Genomic DNA, 22917 nt, shown 5'->3' on the forward strand with positions numbered 1-22917 from the left:
TGAACAATCATAATGACAGCCAGAGCAGGAAAGTCTGCTATGTGCCAGATGCTTTCCAACAGTCATCATTCTTTTTATAAAATTATTTATTTGTTTGTTTTTGGCCGCACTGCATGGCATGTGGGATCTTAATTCCCTTAGCAGGAATTGAATCTGCACCCCTGTATTAGAAGGTGGAGTCTTAACCACTGAATGGCAGGGGAAGTCCTCAAGAGTCATCATTCTTAATTCTCATAATAGTCATGGAAGATAAGTGTAGTAATACCCATTTCATATATGAGGGAATTGATGCTGGAATATCTTGGCTGCACAGAACCTGATTTGAATGAACTTAGATCTGACTCTGGAGCCTGTGTTTGTTCCTCTGAGCCTGGCTGTGTCATAGTAGCAAATTCCTATTCACTCTCAAAACTAAGCTCGAGATCACATATTCCGGGAAGACTCCTTTGACCTCATCTCTTCATCTTGGTTGGATGTCCCACCTCTGTGTTTCCTTAATTTTCTATGGAGGTTTCTATTTGGATTTGTATTCCCAGCACCCTACATACTTTGGGGGCACAGAGTACATAGTCAACAAATTGCAGAAAGAGGGAGAGGATGAGGGACAGGGAGAAGGGAAAGAAAGAGAGAAGGGACTGAAAAAGAAAATATATTTCTGCCTTATTCTATTAAATATGAAAGAAGTAGAATTGAGAGGCAGTTCAGTAAGGTGGTTAAGCAAATGGCCTCCTAGATCCAAACCACCCAATTATGCACTTACTAGATGTGTGACTTAGGGCACATGTTCAATACCTGTGCTTCAGTTTCTTCATCTACAGAATAGAGATATCAATAGCACCTGCCTTAAAAGCTGTTGTGAAGACTAAATGAATTATCATATGTAAAGATATCATACCTAGGAGACTGCCTGGGATAAGACAAGCAGGTACTCAATAAATATTGGCTATTATTATTTCCATAATAAAAGGGGAAAGGGTTAATAATATTGTAAAGTGAAGAAAACACGTAGTACTATTACACACATAGAACCTCATCATTTTCCCAATTCTACTTGTTGACCAGTGTAGAGTCATTCCAAAGAAGTTACAATTAAAGAGAATTACAGCTAGAGGATGCACTATTTAATATCTTTATCTTTCCACTTCTATGACAGCAAAATTAAAGACTCTATCTCTACCCTCAGAACATCCTGAAATACTGATATTGAAATTATCACACTGAATTATATTCTAAATTTAGTTACTTGCGGTCTACCACCCTCAACTAGCCTAAGTTCCTTGGAGGAAAGGACTCCTGTTTGTTTCTTCTCCAGTTCTTAGTAAAGGGGATGGCATGAAGTAAGTGTTCAATAAATGTTTACTGAATGAATATTATAGAAAAGATATGTGTACGTGAACAGTATGATGAAAAACATTACATGATATTTATCATAAAGAGGCTCAGATCAAGTGACGCTTCAGCTCAGAAAGGAGAAATCACCTCTATGTAGGAGAGGTAGTAGACAAGAATGAGTGGTTAAATCTGTGAACTTTGGAGTCAGACTGCTTTGGTCTTGAGCCCTAACTACAGCATTTATGAGCTTATGTGACCTTGACATGTAATCTAAATTCTTTAAACCATAATTTCCTCATCAGAGGAATGGGGATAATACTCCTTAGAAGAATTAAGTGATCTCAAGTGTTTGTAACATGTTGTAACATGTCGCTGCCTATTATGGTTTGTAGAGTAACCAGCACACCATCATCATTATCATCATCAAGGGCTTTGTGATAGAGGCACTCACTATACGGATGCGCAGGCACAAGGGAGGAGCACTGAACAGCCAGGAGGTGTGAGTAAAGGTACTGTGGGTGTTAGATAGAGTCAAGGCCAAAATGGGAGGGCAAGTGGCACTATTTGACTGGATCATTGGGTATTTTCAGGAAAGTAATGGGAGAGAGGATTGGGAAACTGACTTTAAATACCAGGCTGACAAACTTAGTCTTTATTTTACAGGTAATACTGAGACTTTACAGGCTTCTAAGCAGGGCAGTGACCAGTTCAGAGTCAAAGTTTCTTTTTTTAAAATTTTATTCATTTATTTTTGATTGTGCTGGGTCTTCATAGCTGCTTGGGCTTTTCTCCAGTTGTGGTGATCAGGGGCTACTCTTCATCGTCATACACAGGCTTCTCACTGCAGCGGCTTCTCTTGTTGCAGAGCATGGGTTTTAGGGCGCTCAGCCTTCAGTAGTTGTGGCACATGGGCTCAGTAATTGCAGTTCTGGAACTCTACAGCACAGGCTCAATAGTTATGGCACACGGGTTTCATTGCTTCCTGGCATGTGGGATCTTCCTGGATCAGGGATCAAACCCATGTCTCCTGCACTGGCAGGTGGATTCTTCACTACTGAGGCACCCAGGAATCCCTCAGAGCCAGCTTTATTTTATGGGGAATGTTTTGGCTGTTTGTGCAGGACAATCTGGGGAAGGTGAGGAGAGATAGAAGGAAATTAACTACTTAAGAAGCTTCTCCAGTACTTCCAAGGAAAAGTTGAGATCCCCCACTGGGATGATGGCTTGGGGAATGAAAAAAGCAATGGGCGTGTGGGACACTGAGAAGAATGAACTCACAGAACTGTGTCCAGCTGGATGTGAAAAGCCAAGTGAAGGGGCAGAGGCAAAGACAATTCTGAACTGGATCACCAGTTAGAACAGGACAGCCAGGAACGTGGTGCTGCTCTTTACTCTTCTGTAGCAGAATAGTTAAGAATGGCAGAAATAAAGCACAGGAGAGCCTGGCTTTAGGGGGAAAATATATTTGCTTTTTGATATGCTAAGTTTAAGGTGCAGTGGGATATTCAGGTGAAGAATGATATTCAAGAGACACTTGGAAAAAAAAAAAAGAGACACTTGAAAATGTGATGTTGGAACTCAGACTGATAATTATTTAGAAGATATCTGCATAGAGAGAATAACTAAAGGTATACAGTTGGATTGACTGTCTAAGAGTGAGAGAGAAGAGACTCCAGGAGTCATCCTTGAGTAGTACTTCTCACAGCTAGAAGAGTGGAAGAGAAGTGTGTGGAGGAAGACGACGGGGAGGAGCGGGGGATGAAGAGCGTCACTACCAAAACCAAGAAGAGAGTGACAGAAGTGTTCAGAGGAATTGTGAGTTACAGTGAGGTCATAGAGAGAATTGAGAAGGGACCACCAGAGTTGGCCATTTGGAAGTCATTGCTGATTTATGAGTGAACAATGTGTGGAAGGGAAAACTGGATTGCAGATACAAAGGAAAGAAGAAGTGATGTGGGGAAAAGGAAGCGGTAGACATGAGCGTATACTGTTAGTTCTGAAAGTTCAGGAATGTAAGGACAGCGATGTGATGGGGGATCAAGGTGGGAGCAGTATTGTTCTTCCCCAGTTAAATGACCACATATCAGTGTTTATCCAGAGATGCTTACCGTCTATACATTAAGAAGTAGAAAGCAATATTGGTGGAGGAGGCCAGAGGAGGGAATTCGAAACAAACTAGACTGAAAGTCAGGTTACAACCATTCTAAAGTCTGAGACCATGTTATCTGTATGTGTACGGCAGCATCTGTTTCAGCAGAGACAGGGGACTTATTTATCACATATCAACAGGCTATGAGACAAGAGGAAACTGAGAAATTCTCCCTCTCCACTCAGGAAAACAAAACTCGATCAACTCTTAGAAAAGAATTTAAAAGCTTTGAAAAAGTATTTTAGCAAGGAAAGAACACTAAGGGGAAAAAAGGCATATGATAGCTTCCCTTTCTTTGCTTTTTTCCACCCAAAAGCACTTCAGGAAAATGCCCAGGTGCATCATAAGAACTCTCTAATAATACTATTAATGCTGCCTGCGTTTATGGCATGTCTGTCTGTGCACTGCTTTTCATTTTATAGAAAGCTTTCAGGATTTCTTCTATCCTCCCAGAATCCCTGAGAGGTATTACTTTTCCTCTGTTTTATAAGGGAAGAAATTGAGGACCAGAAAGAATCGAGCAATTTCCCTTCAAGTTACACAGCAGGAAATGGTAGAGCCCCAAATCCCTTGCTTTTTTTTCCTACATGCTTTCAAATCCCATTCATGCAGTTCTTCACAGTATAACCCTCCATGTATGGGATGACAAGCCAACGTGAAGTGACCATCCTCATTTCTGTATTTCTATCAATGTGACCTAAAACTACATGAGTTCGGGGGCAATTTTTTATCAAGTCCTGTTTCTTACCGAGTAGTATCCAATGCTCCCTTTTCATCCCTGTCATAAAGAGTCCCAGGGCAGAAGTTCTTAGCAGCATGTTTCCCTCTTTCCACATCTGCCCAGTTCAACCAGACCTCTGACGTGCATGAACAGGGCCTCAATACTTAAGCTTGCTCCGCGTGGGTCAGGAGACAGGAAAGCAGTTCTTTCCCTCAATATCTAGTGTCTGAGTAGGAAGAAGGCCAGACTTGGAGGCTGCAGGCTCAGGTTTCACACGGAGACTGCCACTCAACACTCTGAGCACCAGTGCCATACTCTGGAAAATGAGGATACTAACAGCTCTTTTATAAGTTTGCTGCAAAGATTCAGGCAAGCACATATGGAAGTAGGACCCTGTGATGCATTTGATATTCTGCTGTAGCTGTCTTGAAATTTTTAACACTTTTTGAAGGAGGAGGTCTGTATCTTCATTTTGGACTGGGCCCTGTAAATTATGTCACTGGTCCTGCCCATGTGTCCTTGGCCAAGTCACTTAACTTTTCTGGGTTCCAGTCCATAATTAATTAAATTCTTAGGACAATTCTCAATCTTTCTTCTACCTTCCTATTACCACAGTTTGATATGGTTGATCACTCCCTCCTGGAAACAGTTTTTCCATTTGACTTCCAGAAAACACTGCACTTCCCTGGTTATTCTCACCCACACTGGCTGCTCCTTTGCTGTTTTCTCCTTAGTCTATCAGCATGTCCCAGATTAAACTCCTGATCATCTCCTACAACCCTGTTCCTCCCAGTCTTCCTCATCTGTTAATGGTAACTCCATCCTTCAGGTCGATCAGACCAAAACCTTGTCTTTGCCTCTTTATCGCTCATTCCATATCCAGTTTGTAAGCTACTCCAGAGTCTGACCACTTCTTCACCACTCCCATTACAGTCCAAGCCTTAGTCGTCTAGATTATTCGTGATCCTTATAATTGGTCTCCCTGTCCCCATGGTCTGTTCTTCACACAGTAGACAGAATAATCCTTTAAAAATATGTCAAGGACTTCCCTGGTTAAAACTCCACACTTCCACTGCAGGGGGCCTGGGTTTTGTCCCTGGTCAGGGAACTAAGATCCTACATGCTGGGTGGCACAGCCAAAAAAAAAAAAAAAAAATATATATATATATATATATATATATATATATATATATATATATATATATATCTCAGATGGCATCAGTCCTCTGTTCAGAACCATCCCATGATCATCCATCTCTCAGAGTCGAAATCCCTACAAGGGGCAATAAGCTCCCTCTCAGAACCTACCTCCTGCCACTCCCTCACATTGGGCCGTTCACCAGTGCCTCTCTGCTGATATGTTCTCCAAGAGGGCTGCCTAGCTGGCTCCTCAGTCTCCTTCAGTTCTGCTCAACTGTTACCTTGTTTAAAATAGCAACTACCAGCAGCTTTTCTCCCTCATTCCTTATCCTATCCTTACCCTATCCTCATTCCTATTCCCTGCTCACTTTTCTCCAAAGCTCTCACCACCATCCGATATTAATACATCTTTTTATTTATATGCATATTGTTGACTTCTTCCCATTAGCATGTAGGCTTTGTAAGGGCAGAGACTTATCTTTTAACTGCTATGTCTTCAGCACATGGGTCAGGGCCAGTGAGTGACTGACAGTAGAAAGAACTCTGGAACAAATGATGGTGTTACTATAATTAAGTCACAGCAGCATCAGCCCCTCTGAGTGTGTAAAGTAGTTGCACAGGCTGCACGCCCATGAAGCTGGCACTGCATACAGCAGTGAGGGCATTTATGGGGCCTGCTCTGGGCCAAGCCTCCTACTATATTATACCTTGGGAATAGAAAGGTGAATGGGGAGTGGTCTCCACCCTCAGAGAATTTGTGGCCTAGAGAGAGGTATCTTGTAGATATATAAATAACTCTAGAAAGAGGCAGCATTCGTTAAAAATATTCAGTCTTTAATGCCTAACATTCTGTGATACATTCCGCTAACTACTCTAGACTTCACTGCAGAGGGAAAGGACAATGAACTATGGCTTGTGAACTTACTATGTGGCTATTTCTGTTCCAGACAAGTTCATGCTGTGGCCTGCTTATCACACCAGAGACACCTTGCCTGACTTCCAATCTGTTTGCTCCAAACTCCCTCCGCCAGCTCCCTCCACCCAATATTGCTGCCTAATTTTACTGTTAACTTGAGACCCCACCTTCACATAGTCCCTCCACATTCTGCTTCTAGATATCAGAACATGAAGCAGGGGTGGAATCAGCCTGGGGAGGCTGCAGCAGGGTGTAGAGAGTCTAAATGTTATTTCCCTCCAATAAAGATGTGCATATCTCTATGGGCCCACAGTACACAGGACCCAGAGACAAACATCTGTTCACCTCTGCAGCCTGACAGCTTGCTCAGTACATGGCACAGAGGAGACATTCAGTAAGGTTTGCTGAATCACTGAACTGGGTCTTAGAAGCTTTAAGGATAACTGTATTTAAGAAGTAATTTTGCATCTTCTGTAAGGTGCCCCAAAAGTATTCTAAAAGTTTATCTTGTTTCATTATCATAAGAAATAACCTAATCAGTCAGAATTAAAACATCTCAAATAAGGCCACTAGTATTTAAAATCCATGTTTAAATTATAAAACACTCTTATTTTATAATTTTCAAAGTTATTTAAACCTGTATTTGAGTTTTTAAAACCCGTATCTGAAAATTTAAAAATTACCATGAGATAAATTACAAATCACACTTTGCATTTCCTTTAGGACTTCTTGAAATAGGGACTCCCTGAAGCTGTCTGAGTTTTTAGGTAGAGATTTACTTATGAGAAAGTCTGCAGAACCAAGAAACTTAAAGCTAGAGCTTAGAATCTGGTCATTAAATTCCACATTAAGTTTTGGTGGTAAGTCCTGGAGTGCTTGTTATATAATTCTCAGTGTGTTTAAGAAGCTTGCTTCTCTCATATGTTCACATCACACATACATTTTCCTACTCAGGTAAGATCAAACATGACAAGATGACCCACCTTATAATCAGTAAGATGTGCTGACAGCAATAAGTAAGACAATTTAGGACAGGTGAATCCTTCCCCTCCTTGGTTTTCAATGTCTCTGTAAAATAGGAGGAGGGACTAGATGGTTTAGGAAGGGATGCTAAAGCCTTATGAGTCTGTGGATGTGGAGGGCATCTATTCACATGATAAAGGTTTTCTCTTCATAAAGAATTTCCTTCAGATTTTCTCTGAGTTTCTTTAAAACATTTAAACTGTGACTTGACTTACCAAAATCTTGCCACTATATTTTTATTACTAATAATAGCAGCTAACACTTATTAAAGGGCTTCCCTGATTGCTCAGCAGGTAAAGAATACACCTGTAGTTCAGGAGATACAGGAGACGGGGGTTTGATCCCTGGGTCGGGAAGATCCCCTGGAGGAGGAAATGACAACCCACTCCAGTATTCTTGCCTGAAAATAAACATTTATTAAGCAGGCTAGATATTCTAGGCACCATGTATTCAATACGCCAGGCACCTATAAACTGCTTTATGTACATTGTTTTTGTTTGTTTGTTTTAAATTTAATTAACACTTCCAGGTTTTGTTTTAATTTTTATTATTTTAAAATTTTATTTATTTATTTATTTATTTTGGTTGCCCTGGATTTTCATTGCTGCGTGCAGGCTTTCTCTAGTTGCTGTGAGCAGGAGCTACTCTTTGTTGGGGTGTAGGAGCTTCTCTTATCGCAGCACAAGCTCTAGGTGTATGGGCTTCAGTAGTTGAGGCTGGGGGGCTCTAGAGCGCAGACTTGGTTTGCCGCGCACATGCTTAGTTGCTCCGTGGTATGCAGAATCCTCCCGGATCAGGGATGGACCCCATGTCCCCTGCACTGGGAAGGGATTCTTATCTGCTGCACCACCAGGGAAGGTCCAGTACATTGTTTGATTCAATCATCCCAATAGCCTCATGAGATGCATACCAATATTGTCCCATATTATAGGGAGTATACTGGCTCCAAAACTAAGTTGCCTAAGGTAACTGAATTAGGGAATGTGGCAACACTGGAATTCAAACACTCTTCAACTCAACATCTGACTCCAGACACATTGTTAACCCTTCATCTCACAGACTAGTTGCCCATATCAGGAGGTAGTCAGTGTTCCTTTCCTAGGCGAACAATTCTGGTGCTATGTGCCCCTTTGCCTTCACAAATGGGGTGACCAATTGAAGACAGGTGATTCCTTTGGTTTCAACTTAATTTCTGTGACATAATATGCTGATACTTTCATTAAGAAATGCTTTTTGACCTTCCCTGGATTAATACAGAGGATTTCACTAGTTGTCTTGAGTCACTATGATCTGGTGAGCAGAAGAGGGTTCAAATTTGTTTTGAATTCCTAATTTATATCTTCTTGTCTATTATCCAAGTCTAACAGCAAGACTTTCCATTATTTTGCATACAATTAAGGTGAAAAAATGCCACATACAGGGAGACATTGCAAGATTAATTTCACATCTTTATAATTTTCACATTCATTATATTCACTTTCACAAGAACTATGTGAGGTGGACAAGTCAGGAATTATTTACCTGCTTTGCAAATAAAGAATCGCAAAAAGGGGAAGTGATTTGTTCAAGGATATTGAGCTGGTTAAGTGCTAGACTTCATTCCTTCCTATGCTATGCCACCTCTGTATGTGAAAAGGAACATCAGACTCGAGCACCTCTTAGCAGGCAGAGACAAATAGCTGCCATGCCAGAAGCTGGGGTACACTAGCCTGTGGCTGCAGGGCTGCCTGTGTAACTAGCCACTGTGCTGGAGGACGAGGACATAGCATCAGCCACGACCCTGCTCACACCTGTGCAGGATGATAAAGAAAGTAGAAGTAGCCAACAGCTGTGGTCCAACTAGATAAAACTTTAAGGCGGGAAGTCAAGTGACAAGTGAACTTGTCTATGTGTGTGTTTTTTAACTGTTAGTTACTTTTGACATTTTAAAAAAGGCTTCTTGTGGAAGTCAGACCAAAAGCAGGAAGATACTGCAGCAAGATGGATTTGGGAAAAGACCAATCTCTCTCAAAGCTCCATCAGACACCTGATTCTCGTCAAGAAGAGACCCATGTTCCAGGTAATGAAAGAAACCTTAAGAGACAGTGGCTGTTGGGAAGGATTGGGCTATGATTATTGTCCTCTTTGTATGGGTCTGGCAAAAAAGGGGCATCATTGGGTGGGTACATTCATGCATTAGAAAGGAAGAATAGGGGCTATATAACTTTCTGAGCTGACTTCTAGCACTAAGATTCTAGTAAGCAGGAGAAACACAAGGAAACAATAAATAAATAATTATATATATTATTTAAATAATAAATAAATAATTCTCTATATATAAGATAATGAAAATACCCAATAATGGATGGTGTGGTAAAACAACTACAGCCATATATGTAGCACAAATATAGTGTAACTTTTGGAAAGCTATCTGGCAATTAGTAGCCAGAACTATGAGTGTTTATTCTGTTGACTGACTAATCTTAGTCTTTGGATATACCCTAAAGCAGCATTTTGGCTGCTTTTGCAGAACCCTAGGCCTTAAGACAGTGATTTAAACATTTTATATGCCATGGATCCCTTTGGCTTCCTGATGAAACTCTAGACACCTTCTTAGACTAAATTTTTTAAATACATAAAGTTAATTACATATGATTACAAAGGAAGCAATTATATTAATAAAAGTATAAAAATAAAAACCGTGATATAATAATATATGTGCTTATTGACAGGTGCATTAAATAACAAGATCCATGAGTGGATCTCATTACCACTGTATCAAATCAAATATTTCATCTCAAATAAATGATATTCTAAGGTATCTGTAATAACTAATGTGATATGGAAAAAAATCCATAATTTCTTTTTGTGACAAAGTCATATTCTGCTAAAACCACTGTGGTTTGTTATCTACATTCATAATTGAAGGAAATAGGCATTTAGATTGGTAAAAATACAGGTATAATTTTCCCCCATCCAAGTTCACCATTAAGGACTGCTGTTCTAAAATAAAAATGTGTCATGGTCCATGAGGTATGTTCACTTTGGGAGGTCCCAGTGCAAATTTGAAATCATTCCACTGGCTCTAAGAAGTTCTGCATCAAAGACCCATTAACTTTTCACAGTCTTGGATGGCAACAGAACTGTTGTTGATTGTAACTTTAATATTCCAAAGAACTTGGAGAAACATCATCCAAAGGAAAAAAATACAAAAGAAAAAAAAATCTGTGTGTGAAATGCTTATGATAGTTGATCTACAGTGGCAACAACAACAACAACAACAAAGCAAAACAAACAAACTGGCAAGAACCTAAATGTTCAGTGTAAGTGGAATGAGTGGATAAATGAGAATACATCAACTTGATCAAATATCATGTAGTCACTAGAGTTATAGTTATGAGGACTAGATGATGGAATTTATTTCTGATGGTTAATAAATGGTAAAACTGTGGTATGCAATCACTGCAACTTTAATATAGGGGCTAGATGAATACATGGAAAATCCCATGGACAGAGGGGCCTGGCGGGCTACAGTCCATGGGGTCGCAAGAGTCGGACATGACTTAGCGACTAAACCACCACCAGATGAGTACAAGGAATGAAATGAAAGCAGGTTTTAATGTTAAGGATGGCAGAACATGGCTGTTTTTTTTCTTTGCTTTTATGTTTGTACAATATGCACACTATTTTGAAGAAATTAATAGCACATTTATGTACAAATACTGATCTTTTCATTTAAAAAATGTTGACTGAATGTTTGCTCCCAGGCATTCTTCAGGAGGCACAAGGATAAATAAGAGATAGTCCTTGTCCTCAAAAGAGTAGGAGAAAAACTCAGACACTCAAGGGGATTTTATCATTTTGCTATAGGACTCTTTTGCTGTTAACACCATAATTCATCACTCTCTCTCATAACTTTCATTTTGATCCTGCAGAAGTCATTGGAACTTGGAGTTTGCGAAACAGAGAGCAACTCAGGAAAAGAAAAGCTGAAGCACAAGAAAAGCAAACTTCACAATGGCAATTTCGGTATAGTATCACTGCAAGGGAGAAGGGACTGATACTTACTTAGCATGCTGAGAACTTTTATACACTATAGTTTATCTTTCCAGCAATCCCACAAATCGGGAGCTGTTATCCATATTCATCTCCCCGCCAAAAAAAGAAAGAAACCAAGTCTCTGAAGGTTAAATCTCTTGCCTAAAGTCACACCGCTAGTAAAGTGATGGGAACAGTCTTACTGCCGCTCTCTTTGACCAGGTGATGAAATCATGTATATTGTGGAGAGGTCTGCTGTTCAACCACTTTAGTAATGTAACCATTGTTGTTGGGAGTAGGAGATACCATTGAGAAGACCCCCAAGCTTGTTCTCCAAGCTTTCTGTTAGTAAAATTCTTCTTTAATGAGTATAGTTAACTCTCCAAGAAGTAAACCAAAGCACTGTCTGTAAATGAGTGATGGAAGAGTCTGAGAGTTCCTGTGTCCAAAGTCAGCTGTATGGAATCTCAGGGAGGGAAGACATGAGCATGACTATACAGTAGGCAGCATCTAATGGCCCCATGTAGAATATAACTACGAAAACGGAGGTATTGCTTGCTTGGAGGTAGGAAAGGGAAACCCAAAGAGCCACAGTACAACATCCATCTGAGCCAGGGTTTCTCAACGCTGGGGTCACTAAAGCTGTGGGTAGGAGAATCACTGGCTTCTAGAAACCCATAGAACTTTCCCTCCCCAGTTATGACAACCAAAAATGCCTGCAGACATTATCAAATGCTTCATGGGGTCGGGGAAGAGGAGGTAAAATTGCTCCCAGTTGAGTGCCACTGATCTAAGTACTCTTCTTCTTTAAAAAAAAATTTTTGTTTGGTTGTGCTGGGTCTTCGTTGCGGCATGTGTGCTTTCTGTAGTTGCAGGGGCCACCCTTCATTGTGCTGCACAGGCTTCACATTGAGGTGATTTCTTTTGTTACAGAGCACGGGCTCTAAGTGCACAGGCTTCAGTAGTTTCAACATATGGGCTCAGTAGTTGTGGCTCATGACCTCTAGAAGGGCTCAATAGCTGTGGTGCATAGGCTTAGTTGCTCGTCTGTATATGGAATCTTTTCAGACCAAGGATTGAGCCCATGTCCCCTGTTATTGGCAGTTGGATTTTTAGCCAGCATCACCAGGGAAGTCCCTTTACAAAATTTTGATTAAGGTTTAGCTATGTATTTCTTCTTTTTTGGAGAAATGTGTCCTTCAGTGGCAAAAATAACATAGGTATACATTTTTCTAAGCATCATTTTTTAAAAAAGCATACAATGCAGGTGTTTTAAGTTCCTATTCTCACTGTGGACAGAATATTGTCTGTTCTGCTACAACATGTGTTTCTATAACACCAGTTAGCTCACATATAATTCTTAAATAGGAGAGTGGTATCAGTTTAACGTGGAAGTTGTGTTAGTTTGTAATTTTTCCTAGTCAAAAGAAGCCAGAATGGTGGGAATAGAATTAAAAACTTCAGCAGGAAAGGAAAAAGCCTTCAACTTGGCTGCTGTGTAGACAAGATTCTTTTCAGCCTGCATCCAGGCTCCTTCCGCAGAGAAGGACATCACTAGCTCTGCAGAGATCTCCTCATATAGCAGGTTGCACTTCCTCCTGTGCTCAACTCTGTGGCAGCCCTGCTGGCTTAGAGCATCATCCTCATTTGCATGATCTCAGCACTGAAAGCCTGCATTCACACTGGTGCTTTTGTGCATTTTTACCATCCCCGAGGCAGCCTCCCTGCAGAAAAAGCTGCCTGTCTGGACTTTCCCAGTTATCTCCCCTGTACCAACTATTGTTTATCCTAGTGTTATACAGTTGCATAGGATTTGACTCATTTGCCCCAACTAAATTTTTTTCTTCCCATAAGCGCTGTCACTTTTAGTGCATGATTTTGCAGAAAGTGAGGTTTTTCAGGAATGCATATATGTTGTAGCGGAAACTTCTGTACTCAGGTCCTCTGACAGGTGACTCTGTTGAAGAATACCCAGTTGGCTCCCTGAATTCCATACTCACCAGGCAACCTTCTGGTTATTATTGGCTTCCCAAGTACCTGCTGGAGAAGGTGATGGCACCCCACCCCAGTACTCTTGCCTGGAAAATCCCACGGATGGAGAAGCCTGGTGGGCTGCAGTCCATGGGGTCGCGAAGAGTCGGACATGACTGAGCGACTTCCCTTTCACTTTTCACTTTCATGCATTGAAGAAGGAAATGGCAACCCACTCCAGTGTTCTTGCCTGGAGAAACCCAGGGATGGCGGAGCCTGGTGGGCTGCCGTCTATGGGGTCGCACAGAGTTGGACACGACTGAAGCGACTTAGCAGCAGCAGCAGCAAGTACCTGCTACAGAGAAACAGTGCATTGTCACTTTGCTTTTCTCACAGTTTATTTAAAAATTGGTCTTTAGGTTTATGTATCAATCCTTTTGAGCTGGTTGCTGAGCCCTGACTCAAGAAATGGAAGAGGCTGGTTTCAGTATGCTCTTAGAATTGGGTTTCTGTGCTCATTGGGTTGGAGGAGGCGTCCAAGGCTGAAGAAATCACTGGAGTAGATGGAACCTTGGTGAACCTCTTGGTAGCGGGCTGGCCTTGCTGTTGTGATGCATTTCTAGACTGCTGAGGGCTGTTCTCACTACAGTGAAACCTCAGTTCCGGAGAGAAAGGACAGAGTGTAATGGTTAAGAGCCTGGTGGCTGAAGTCAGATGACTTGATATGAAGACTAGCTCCCTCATGTCCCAGCCATTTCACCTTGGGCAAGTTATTCAGAAAACTGTGCTTTAGTTTTCTCATCTGCAAAATGGAGATTATAATAGTATCTGCCTTATAAGTTTATGTGAAGATTACGTGAGATAACAGAATAAGTAAATTACTTAAAACAGTGCCTGACATGGAGGAAGCACCATATATATATATGGTATATTCTATATTAATATGAGTTCAGATTTCTATTTGGACAATTCATCATGTAAGTTATTACATGCTCATACAACAACTACATGAGGCTGGGCAGATACTATTTATTCCATTTTACCTGTGAAGAAACTGAGGCATAGAGAGTTTGACTTGCCCATGATCACACAGCTGATAATTAAGAGCACAGATTAAATTTTAGACCACACAGATATATTTGTATCTTTTGAGAAACTACTGGAAAGAACATGAAACAGTGTATTACTCAGACTCCCTCATATAGAGATCTACATAACAAATTATTTAGGATTTAATTTCTAGGATAATAAGTGTTTCCTGAAGAATTCACATACATCAGTTTTTAAAAATGTTTTAAATTAAAAAAATTTATACATCATCTTTTAAAAATTTGCTAATAAGGACTTTATAATAATTTATCTTGTTACCTTGGTTACTTGGACTTAAACTTCAAAATGCTGAGCTATCATTTTTACCTGCATATCATCATATTATTTCTACCTTCTATATTATTTTTAATATTTCTTTTAAACTATATTATTACAATATAAACTTTTAAAATATTGACTTCAGACTGATTTTGATGAGAGTCTTAAAAAAATTAACTATGGGAATTTTTCAGACACAACAAAAGTAGAATAGGGTATACATTTTTTGAGTGTGCATGAACTGTGAGAACTGCAGAGGTGTATCTCTGGTTTCATCTCGAAAGAATGTCCAGTTTACTAAAAGAATTTGGGTTTCTCCATTAAGCATAATCCTCATAATAAATCCTATAGGAATGGTAAGCATGGAGAGCATTTCAGTCCTGTGGCCTGTTAGAGAGGGCTCCATGGGGCAGATAGCATGGAACAGAGAGTTTCAATAAGTTTAGAAAGTGGTGAAATGCTTATTTATAGTACCCCCCCACCCCCCGCCCCACCAATCCATCTGTATTAGCCTTCTGTATTTGGTTATATTTGCAATACCTAATGGCACCCCACTCCAGCACTCTTGCCTGGAAAAGCCTATGGACGGAAGAACCTGGTGGGCCACAGTCCATGGGGTCGCTAAGAGTCGGACACGACTGAGCGACTTCATTTTCACTTTTCACTTTCATGCACTGGAGAAGGAAATGGCAACCCACTCCAGTGTTCTTGCCTGGAGAATCCTAGGGACGGGGGAGCCTCATGGGCTGCTGTCTATGGGGTCGCACAGAGTTGGGCACGACTGAAGCGACTTAGCAGTAGCAGCAACAATTTGTCATTGGCTGCAGTTCTCATGCATATCTTTCCATCTTCTAGATCTTAAACTGTCAGTTCAAAGTACGTGTAATATGACCACTCACACCTTTTCACCAAGCTGCTTTACCTCAAGAACATGTTTTTGTAGCTTTGGACCCGGCTTATACTACATCTCATTTGACTCACACTGCAGCCTCTTAGCCTGTTTTACACAAGACACTGTATTAAATGAGCAAGCCAGGCTCATCACCTGCAGGCTTCACAGATGTGAAGCAGGGCTGCGTTGCAGATTTAGCAACACAATCATATCAGTTTTCCCCACCGGCATAGAGAAACGAATTCACACAGGCTAAACCCAAAGAGACTATTATGTAAAACAGAATGCCAATCTGTTCATTTATAACATCAGTGATACATTTTCTATAACCAAAGTTTAAGTATACGCTCTCAAACACACACACACACACACACACACACACACACACACTGCTCACTAAGAAGGTGCTTATTGAACCAGTCATCAAAGACAAAAAAGTCCCAAGGGTCATTTCCTCTCCGGACAATTGAGAACAAATATTTAGCACTCCTTCTTCATTTTACACACAAGGAGATTGAGGCCTGGAGAGATTAAGTAGCTTGTTTAAAGTCACGCCACTAGGCAGTGGGAGTCCTGGACTCCCTGGAACAGTTAACTGCCAAACATTTATTTGAATTCTGGATCCCTATTTTTGATAGTAATTCTGATTTCTCCATAGAGAGAAAAAACACAAGCGGCAAAGAACAGGGAAAAGAAATGAAAGAGGCAGAAAGAGACAACAAAATACAGAAATGAAGGTGGAGCTTCCATCACAACTAGAAAGGGAAATGATGGAGAAAGCACCAGCACCTGAAGAGAAAGAAATCGAGCCACCTGGGAGTGTGACCAAAGCTCTCCTTCCGGCAGTGTCCCCACAAAGAGTTGCACCTAAGAAACATGTTTCTGAAGTAGGTCAAGAAAGTGTTATCCTTCAGGAAAATTCTTCTGAGTACCAAGCAATAGCGGTACCAAACCACCCTTCTGAAATAAGCCAAGATAGGGCTGAATCTGGAGACCTCTCTCCTAAAATGTGCCAAGAAATAGCTATATTTCAAGACCAGCCTTTCAAAATGTTCCGTGATATGGCTCAGCCTGAAGACGTCTCTCCTAAAACATGCCAAGAAGCCACTGCAGCCAAAGTCCTTTCTTCGAAAACATCTGAAGATACAACTGACCTGGAGGAACGCTCTCTTGAAGCACACCCCAAACCAGATGCGCCCAAAGCCTCCACTCTTGAAACATACCAGAAAAGACCTGAGCCTGAGGAACCCGATTCTGAACCAGGTCAAGGAATAGTTGAGACTGAAAGCTTTGTTTCTAACACACAGCAAGAAATGGCTGTGCCTAAAGAGCTTTCTACAGAAATACACCAGGAAACAGTTGAACCTGAAGACTTTTCTCATAAAATGTATAAAGAAATTGCTGTGTCTAAAGCCCCCTCTCATAAAACAACCCAAGAAACATCTGTTCCTGAAAAATATCCCCCAGAAATGTACCAAGAAACACCTGGGTCTGAAGAATATTCACTTGAAATATACCAAGAAACACCAGGACCTGAAGATGGTGCACCTGAAATATACCAAGAAACAGCTGGACCTGAAGCCTATGCACCTGAAATTTACCAAGAAACACCTGGGCCTGAAGACCTCTCTACTAAGACATATAAAGACAAAGATGTTCCTAAAGAATGCTTTCCCAAACTATACCAGGAAATAGGTGGACCCCAAGACCAGGATCCTAAAGCACACCAGGAAGATGCTAAGGATGTTTATACTTTTCCTCAAGGTATGGGTTTCTTACTGGGGTCAAGTTAGTGACACTGCCATTTCTTAACTGCTTCCTGTTCATAATCAGAGCACCAAATAGGCATCTCTCCCTTGGAGCACTGATTCATAGCCTTCTGTGACAATCCTGGGTTATCCCAGTTATCTCAACAGGTATCTTTGATGCCTTTGTCCAGTTTTAAGTGAAAAATGTTTATCATTCAACTGATATATATTTGGTATATTTCCATGTAATTTAAAGAAAATAATTGAAACTATAAGTGTATATAGTGGGTACCTATACATACTATGCATTTTGGGAAGCTTTAGTAGGTGAAGAAAAATGAACCCTATGTAGAGTCAATTATGTGCAAAATGTTTTGGACAATTACATTTATATTAACACAAAATCTTGGTGAATAAAGTTTTTTTTTCCCTAGAAAATTAACATTTCCTGGCAAACTAAAGGCAAGTAAATTCATGGTACAAGGTACTGAGAAAGATACAAAGACATAAAATAGGATCCTGATACTAGGGAACTCGTTGTTATAGGAGTTAACAGGCTTACCTTTCTATTTCAATATTTGTCCCTGAAAAGCATAGTATTTTAAAAGCAATGTGACCTTTATTCAACTTTACTTGTCTCAGGGACATATGGAGACGGTGATGGCACCCCACCCCAGTACTCTTGCCTGGAAAATCCCATGGACAGAGGAGCCTGGTAGGCTGCGGTCCATGGGGTTGCGAAGAGTCAGACATGACTGAGCAACTTCCCTTTCACTTTTCACTTTCATGCATTGGAGAAGGAAATGGCAACCCACTCCAGTGTTCTTTCCTGGAGAATCCCAGGGATGGGGGAGCCTGGTGGGCTGCCGTCTATGGGGTCACACAGAGTTGGACACGACTGAAGTGACTTAGCAGCAGCAGGGACATAACTGAGAGCCTTGGCTCTCCTTGTTCAGTCCTGTTTTCGGTGTAGAAAATGGGCTGAGCCTAGCAGTCTATCCCTAGGGAATTGTTTTCTAAAGAAATTCCTTTGGTAGCTTATTTTCTCTTCCTCCTAAAATATGAGTGCAACAAAAACCTGGGCTTAAGTTGGGTTCCAAGCAATATAGGTTTTGAAGAAATACCTTTTTAAAATTACAGTAAAAGCAGACATATGAAACACTACCTGTATTGACAGGAGTCCCCTGCTGGAGACGTGGCTCTAATCAACATAGCACCAGATTCTCAGGGTTTTGTTCTAAACCCAGTGAGGTTAAGACAGGCAATTAATTAATTATTTTATGCTTTTTGGCAATTAATGCTTATCTTGTTTTTTCTTTATCTTGCCAAACAAGTAGAAATGTCTTCCTTTTTGCTGATTATAAAATTGCTATAATGATAATTATAAATGTTCATTATAATAAATTAAAGCAATATCTAAGTGACTATAAAGTGCCCTATGATACCACTTCCTATCTCTGACCCCCAATGTTAAGTTTTTGTTTTAGCAAATGAGATGGTACAATAACATTCTATTTTATAACCTGCTTTTTTTCACATGCCATGTATATTGTGGCCATCCTAATGACATCTTTGTAACAGTTGTCCAGTATTATGTTATATATACAGCAATTTATTCAACCAGTCCTTATAATGATGAACACCTAGGTTACTGCCAAGTTTTACTATTGTAACAATGTTCAATGAACATCATGGGAAGTAACAGTTGTTTAAAATTTATTATAGCACTTTCTATCTGCCAATCTCTCTATTAAACATTTTTTGTGAATTACTTTATTCAATGTTAGAAACCCTAGTGGATGAATAATATGTCCCTATATTATAGGTAAGGAAACTAAGGCACTGAAAGCTTAAGTTGATCTGATTACTTCCTTGGATAAATTCCTAGAAATTGAATTGCTGGGCCAAAGGGTACCAGCGTTTAGTCTGGGTACATTCAGTCAGACTAGCCCAAATGTAGCAATTCACAGAATCCAAGAATTTATGTAAGTGCCTAGTCCCCATGCCCTTGCCAACACTGCACATGATTATGTTTTAAAAATCTGCACCTATCTGCTAGATTTTTAAAGACCAACCAACCTAATTGTTTTAATTTCTACTTTTTTTGATGACCTATGCTACCAGGCTTACTTTTAAGATTATTATGAATTTAAGTTTTTCCTTTTGAGAATCACCTGTTTGAATACTTGCTCCATTTTATATTTTGGATATCTATCTTTTTGATTAAAAATCTCTTTAAATAATAGTTATTAAATCTTTGCCTACATATAAGTTGAGTCATAAACATTTTTATTCTCGTTGTTTGTGGTTTAACTTTGTTTATAGAGGTTTGGACATCTATATGACCAAAATATTAATGTTAGTTTTTAGTTACCCAAACTTGTCATGATTTTAGTTTTTAATGATACAAACCTGTCAGTCTTTTTCTTTATGGCTTCTAGTCTGTGGTCTGCTTAGAAAGGCTTTTAAAATCTTAAGATTAAAAGAAATATTCTATGTTTCTACAACATTTATTGGATCTTAATACTGAAATCTTTAATGCACCTGAGATTTGTTTCTGTGCAAAGTGTGAGGTAGTTTTTTTCTCCAAATGGATAGCCAATTGTCCCAATACCGTTCACTGAATCTATTTTCATATTTGTTTAATTTTTATTTTACAGAAATGAAGGAAAATCCCAAAGCAGAAGAACCAGAGATAATAGAAATTACAAATGTACCTCAGGAGAGTAACCCAGAAAATGACATCTATAGTTATGTTTTGTTTTAATAATGTTCAACCATCACAGTCATCCAAAAAAATACACATCTTAGTACATCATATGTGTGATTTTCTCAAAATATGGTAGAAATCTCTACAATACTTGTTAACATTTTAACAGTATCTCCCCGCCTATAGATATATAGTCTATCTGAAAGCAAGAATTAATGTTTTTTCTCAGGCTCTACCACATAGACAATCTTCTGCTAGTGTGTATGTGTGTGCACATATGTGTATGTATGTAATCTGGGGAGAGGACAGTGGTGGGAACAAACTTAATAGTTTTACTCCCCTTAAGAAGTAATCAAAGAAATGTTTGCTCTTGGGGGAAATTATCAAGCCCTCCTTTTTTCCATTTTTAAGGCTGAGCAATTAAAATTTGGGGAAGTATATAGACTTCTTGTTAACTTTGATCAATTATTAATGTGACAATAGTATCAAAATTTTATGCAGGCTTAAGTTAGCTTTTAGTTATTTAATAATTTTAACAATTCTTATCATTCTAGGACTTCCTTAAAGATATTTTGGAGTGATGTATGTACTTGCATATTTGAATTTTGATTTTCTATTTTTACTTTTAAAATATTGTAATTGTGCAAAATGTACATTAAATCATTAGTACATGTTTAACTGTGTGGATAGCATCATGGTAAGCACTATGAGGGGCAGAAGACCTATAACACATAGTCCTTACCTACTAGGAGTTTAATCTAGTCTTGTGGAGGAAGAAAACAGAAAACAAATATTGCAAAAGAAGAGAGTAATGCTAATACTCTTTGGATAGAAGATACAACCAAGGAATACTCACTTTTTTGCCAGAGTGACTTGAAAAAATTACACGAGTGGAGCCTTGAAAGTTAGAGAAGATTTGTATTATAGGTGAGGATAGCAGCTTTATTGTTTGTGACACAAAGAAGGGTGAATTCAAGATATGTTCAAGAACTGCATGCAATGTACTACAGTTAATGCAGGGTCCATGTGGAATAGCAGAATTAAAGTTTGGGGAGAATCCATCTAGCCCTACCTTGGGCTTACCCTCCTCTCATTGTGGGTGTAATGGTTGTTCTTTAAAATGCATGAATCTTATGATATTAAATCTAATATGATGTGTAATAAGATCCAAAGCTTTAATTGATTTTCAGAAGAATCCTTCACTCAAATGAAAGATTAAGAATCATTATACTGGGACACCCCTGGTGGTTCAGTGACTAAGAATCCGCCTTCCAGTGTAGGGGACACAGTTTGATCCCTGGTCAGGGAATTAAGATCCCATATGCCACGGGGCATCTAAGTCTGAACACCACAACAAAGATCCTCCGGGCTGCAACTAAGAAAAAAAAAAAAAAAAGAATCATTATATGGAGGAGTGTTTCTCAAAGTGTAGGCAGATACCTACTTTGAATCATTTAGGGTTTGGTTTTTTTTTAAGGCAGATTCTTAGATCCTACCTCTAGAGAAAAGATTGTATCATAAACTACAAATAATCACATATAATTGTTATTTATATAATCATATATCCTCTAGACAGGATAATAAAAATTGCAAATCATATAATGAAAGTGCTACATATTTAAGTTCCTGCTTTCCATAAAGAGAACTTTTTCCTTTAAATCAAGTAACAATCTACTTCATCAGTGTCTCCAAGTCTGCTATGCATTTCAGAACATGTCACACTTGGTATCGTATTTTTGGCGTGACTTTCATTGTATGTGATATCTAAGGCCAAGAAGGCAAATACCTCTTTTGGGCCACAAAGCGACTATCACTTTTAGCAACACCCCCATCTAGTGGAAAATTGCAGCCATTACGGCCCCAGTTTTACATCGTGCAAAGAGCTCAACAGTTCTCAACTTAGCTTTGTTTCATAGCTGCCCAGAACTGTTCCCTCATGAAAACAGAATAAAGGTATTCTTTTTCAAATTTCACGTGGAAAAAACCTATCAGAGGACATGTAGGGTTATGAACTTTATCACTTTTAAAAGTTTTTGTTTTAAAACCCACAATCCTCTCTTTAAATCTTTGACTCCTTCTGATGGTTATTTTCTGATGGTGGTCTATTAGTTAATGACAAATGAACATGTTTAGGAACAGCTTTTCATGGTTGTTAAACTTTTAAATCTGTGGAGTTTTACGATCTTGAATAATTTGTTTTGCAAGCAATATGTCTCTCTCCCTCCCCTAGCCCAAGAAAAAATAGGATAAAAAACTCAGAAGCAGAATTAAGTATACAGAGAAACTTTATAAATATACAGGTGGGAGACGAGGTTACAAGTAAGTAGGTAAGAGGCCTTGGTGGCTTAGATGGTTAAGAATCTGCCTGCAATGCAGGAGACCTGGGTTCAGTACCTGGGTGGGGAAGATGACCTAGAGAAGGGAATGGCTACCCACTCCAGCATTCTTGCCTGGAGAATTCCATAGGCAGAAGAGCCTGTCGGGCTACAGTCCATGAGGTCACAGAGTCGGACACAACTGAGCGACTAACACACACACATGGAAGAGGCCAGGCTAGCGCTGCAGGGGTAACTGGTATTGCAGGTGCTGAAAACTGATTCTTGTAGGCCCTCAACTTTTTAGAGCTTCCCCCAAACAACCACTACAATCCCAATGTATATGGCCGTTGACTCAGTTTCATTCTCACTTCAGTTCTCGTGAGGTACGGAGCACAAGGAATAGTCCCCACTTCTTATCTCTACCTAGTCTGGTGTAGAGCTACACATCCATTAGATTTGAAACGAGGTTTATTTGGGTTTCTTTTCTGACTAAACATCCTTTTTATTATGGAAAAATTGGGAGCATACAGAGAAGTATAAACGACCATCTGTGTATTCCCACTACTCAAGAAGTATTAACGTTTTCTTAACATCCCGTCATCTCGCTATGTG

General features: G+C 39.6%; 1 protein-coding gene across 3 annotated transcripts; it reads left to right on the forward strand.

Moving 5' to 3' along the window:
• The first annotated feature begins 1772 nt into the window (after window positions 1–1772).
• On the forward strand, window positions 1773–21153 carry HEMGN (hemogen). Of its 3 annotated transcripts, none has more exons than XM_069576103.1 (5): window positions 1773–1831; window positions 9216–9340; window positions 11196–11289; window positions 16188–17293; window positions 19938–21153. In XM_069576103.1, the coding sequence occupies exons 1-5, from the start codon at window positions 1791–1793 to the stop codon at window positions 20042–20044; spliced, it is 1473 nt and encodes a 490-aa protein (XP_069432204.1). In that variant the 5' UTR covers window positions 1773–1790; the 3' UTR covers window positions 20045–21153. The 3 variants fall into 3 exon arrangements, with proteins under 3 accessions (XP_069432204.1, XP_069432205.1, XP_069432206.1); XM_069576104.1 differs by having other exon boundaries at window positions 1778–1841; XM_069576105.1 differs by lacking the exon at window positions 1773–1831 and having other exon boundaries at window positions 9068–9340; window positions 16188–17098; window positions 17141–17293.
• Window positions 21154–22917: the final 1764 nt, after the last annotated feature.

This window comes from Ovis canadensis, chromosome 2 (assembly GCF_042477335.2).
Source record: "Ovis canadensis isolate MfBH-ARS-UI-01 breed Bighorn chromosome 2, ARS-UI_OviCan_v2, whole genome shotgun sequence".
NCBI classification, from domain to species: Eukaryota; Metazoa; Chordata; class Mammalia; order Artiodactyla; family Bovidae; genus Ovis; species Ovis canadensis.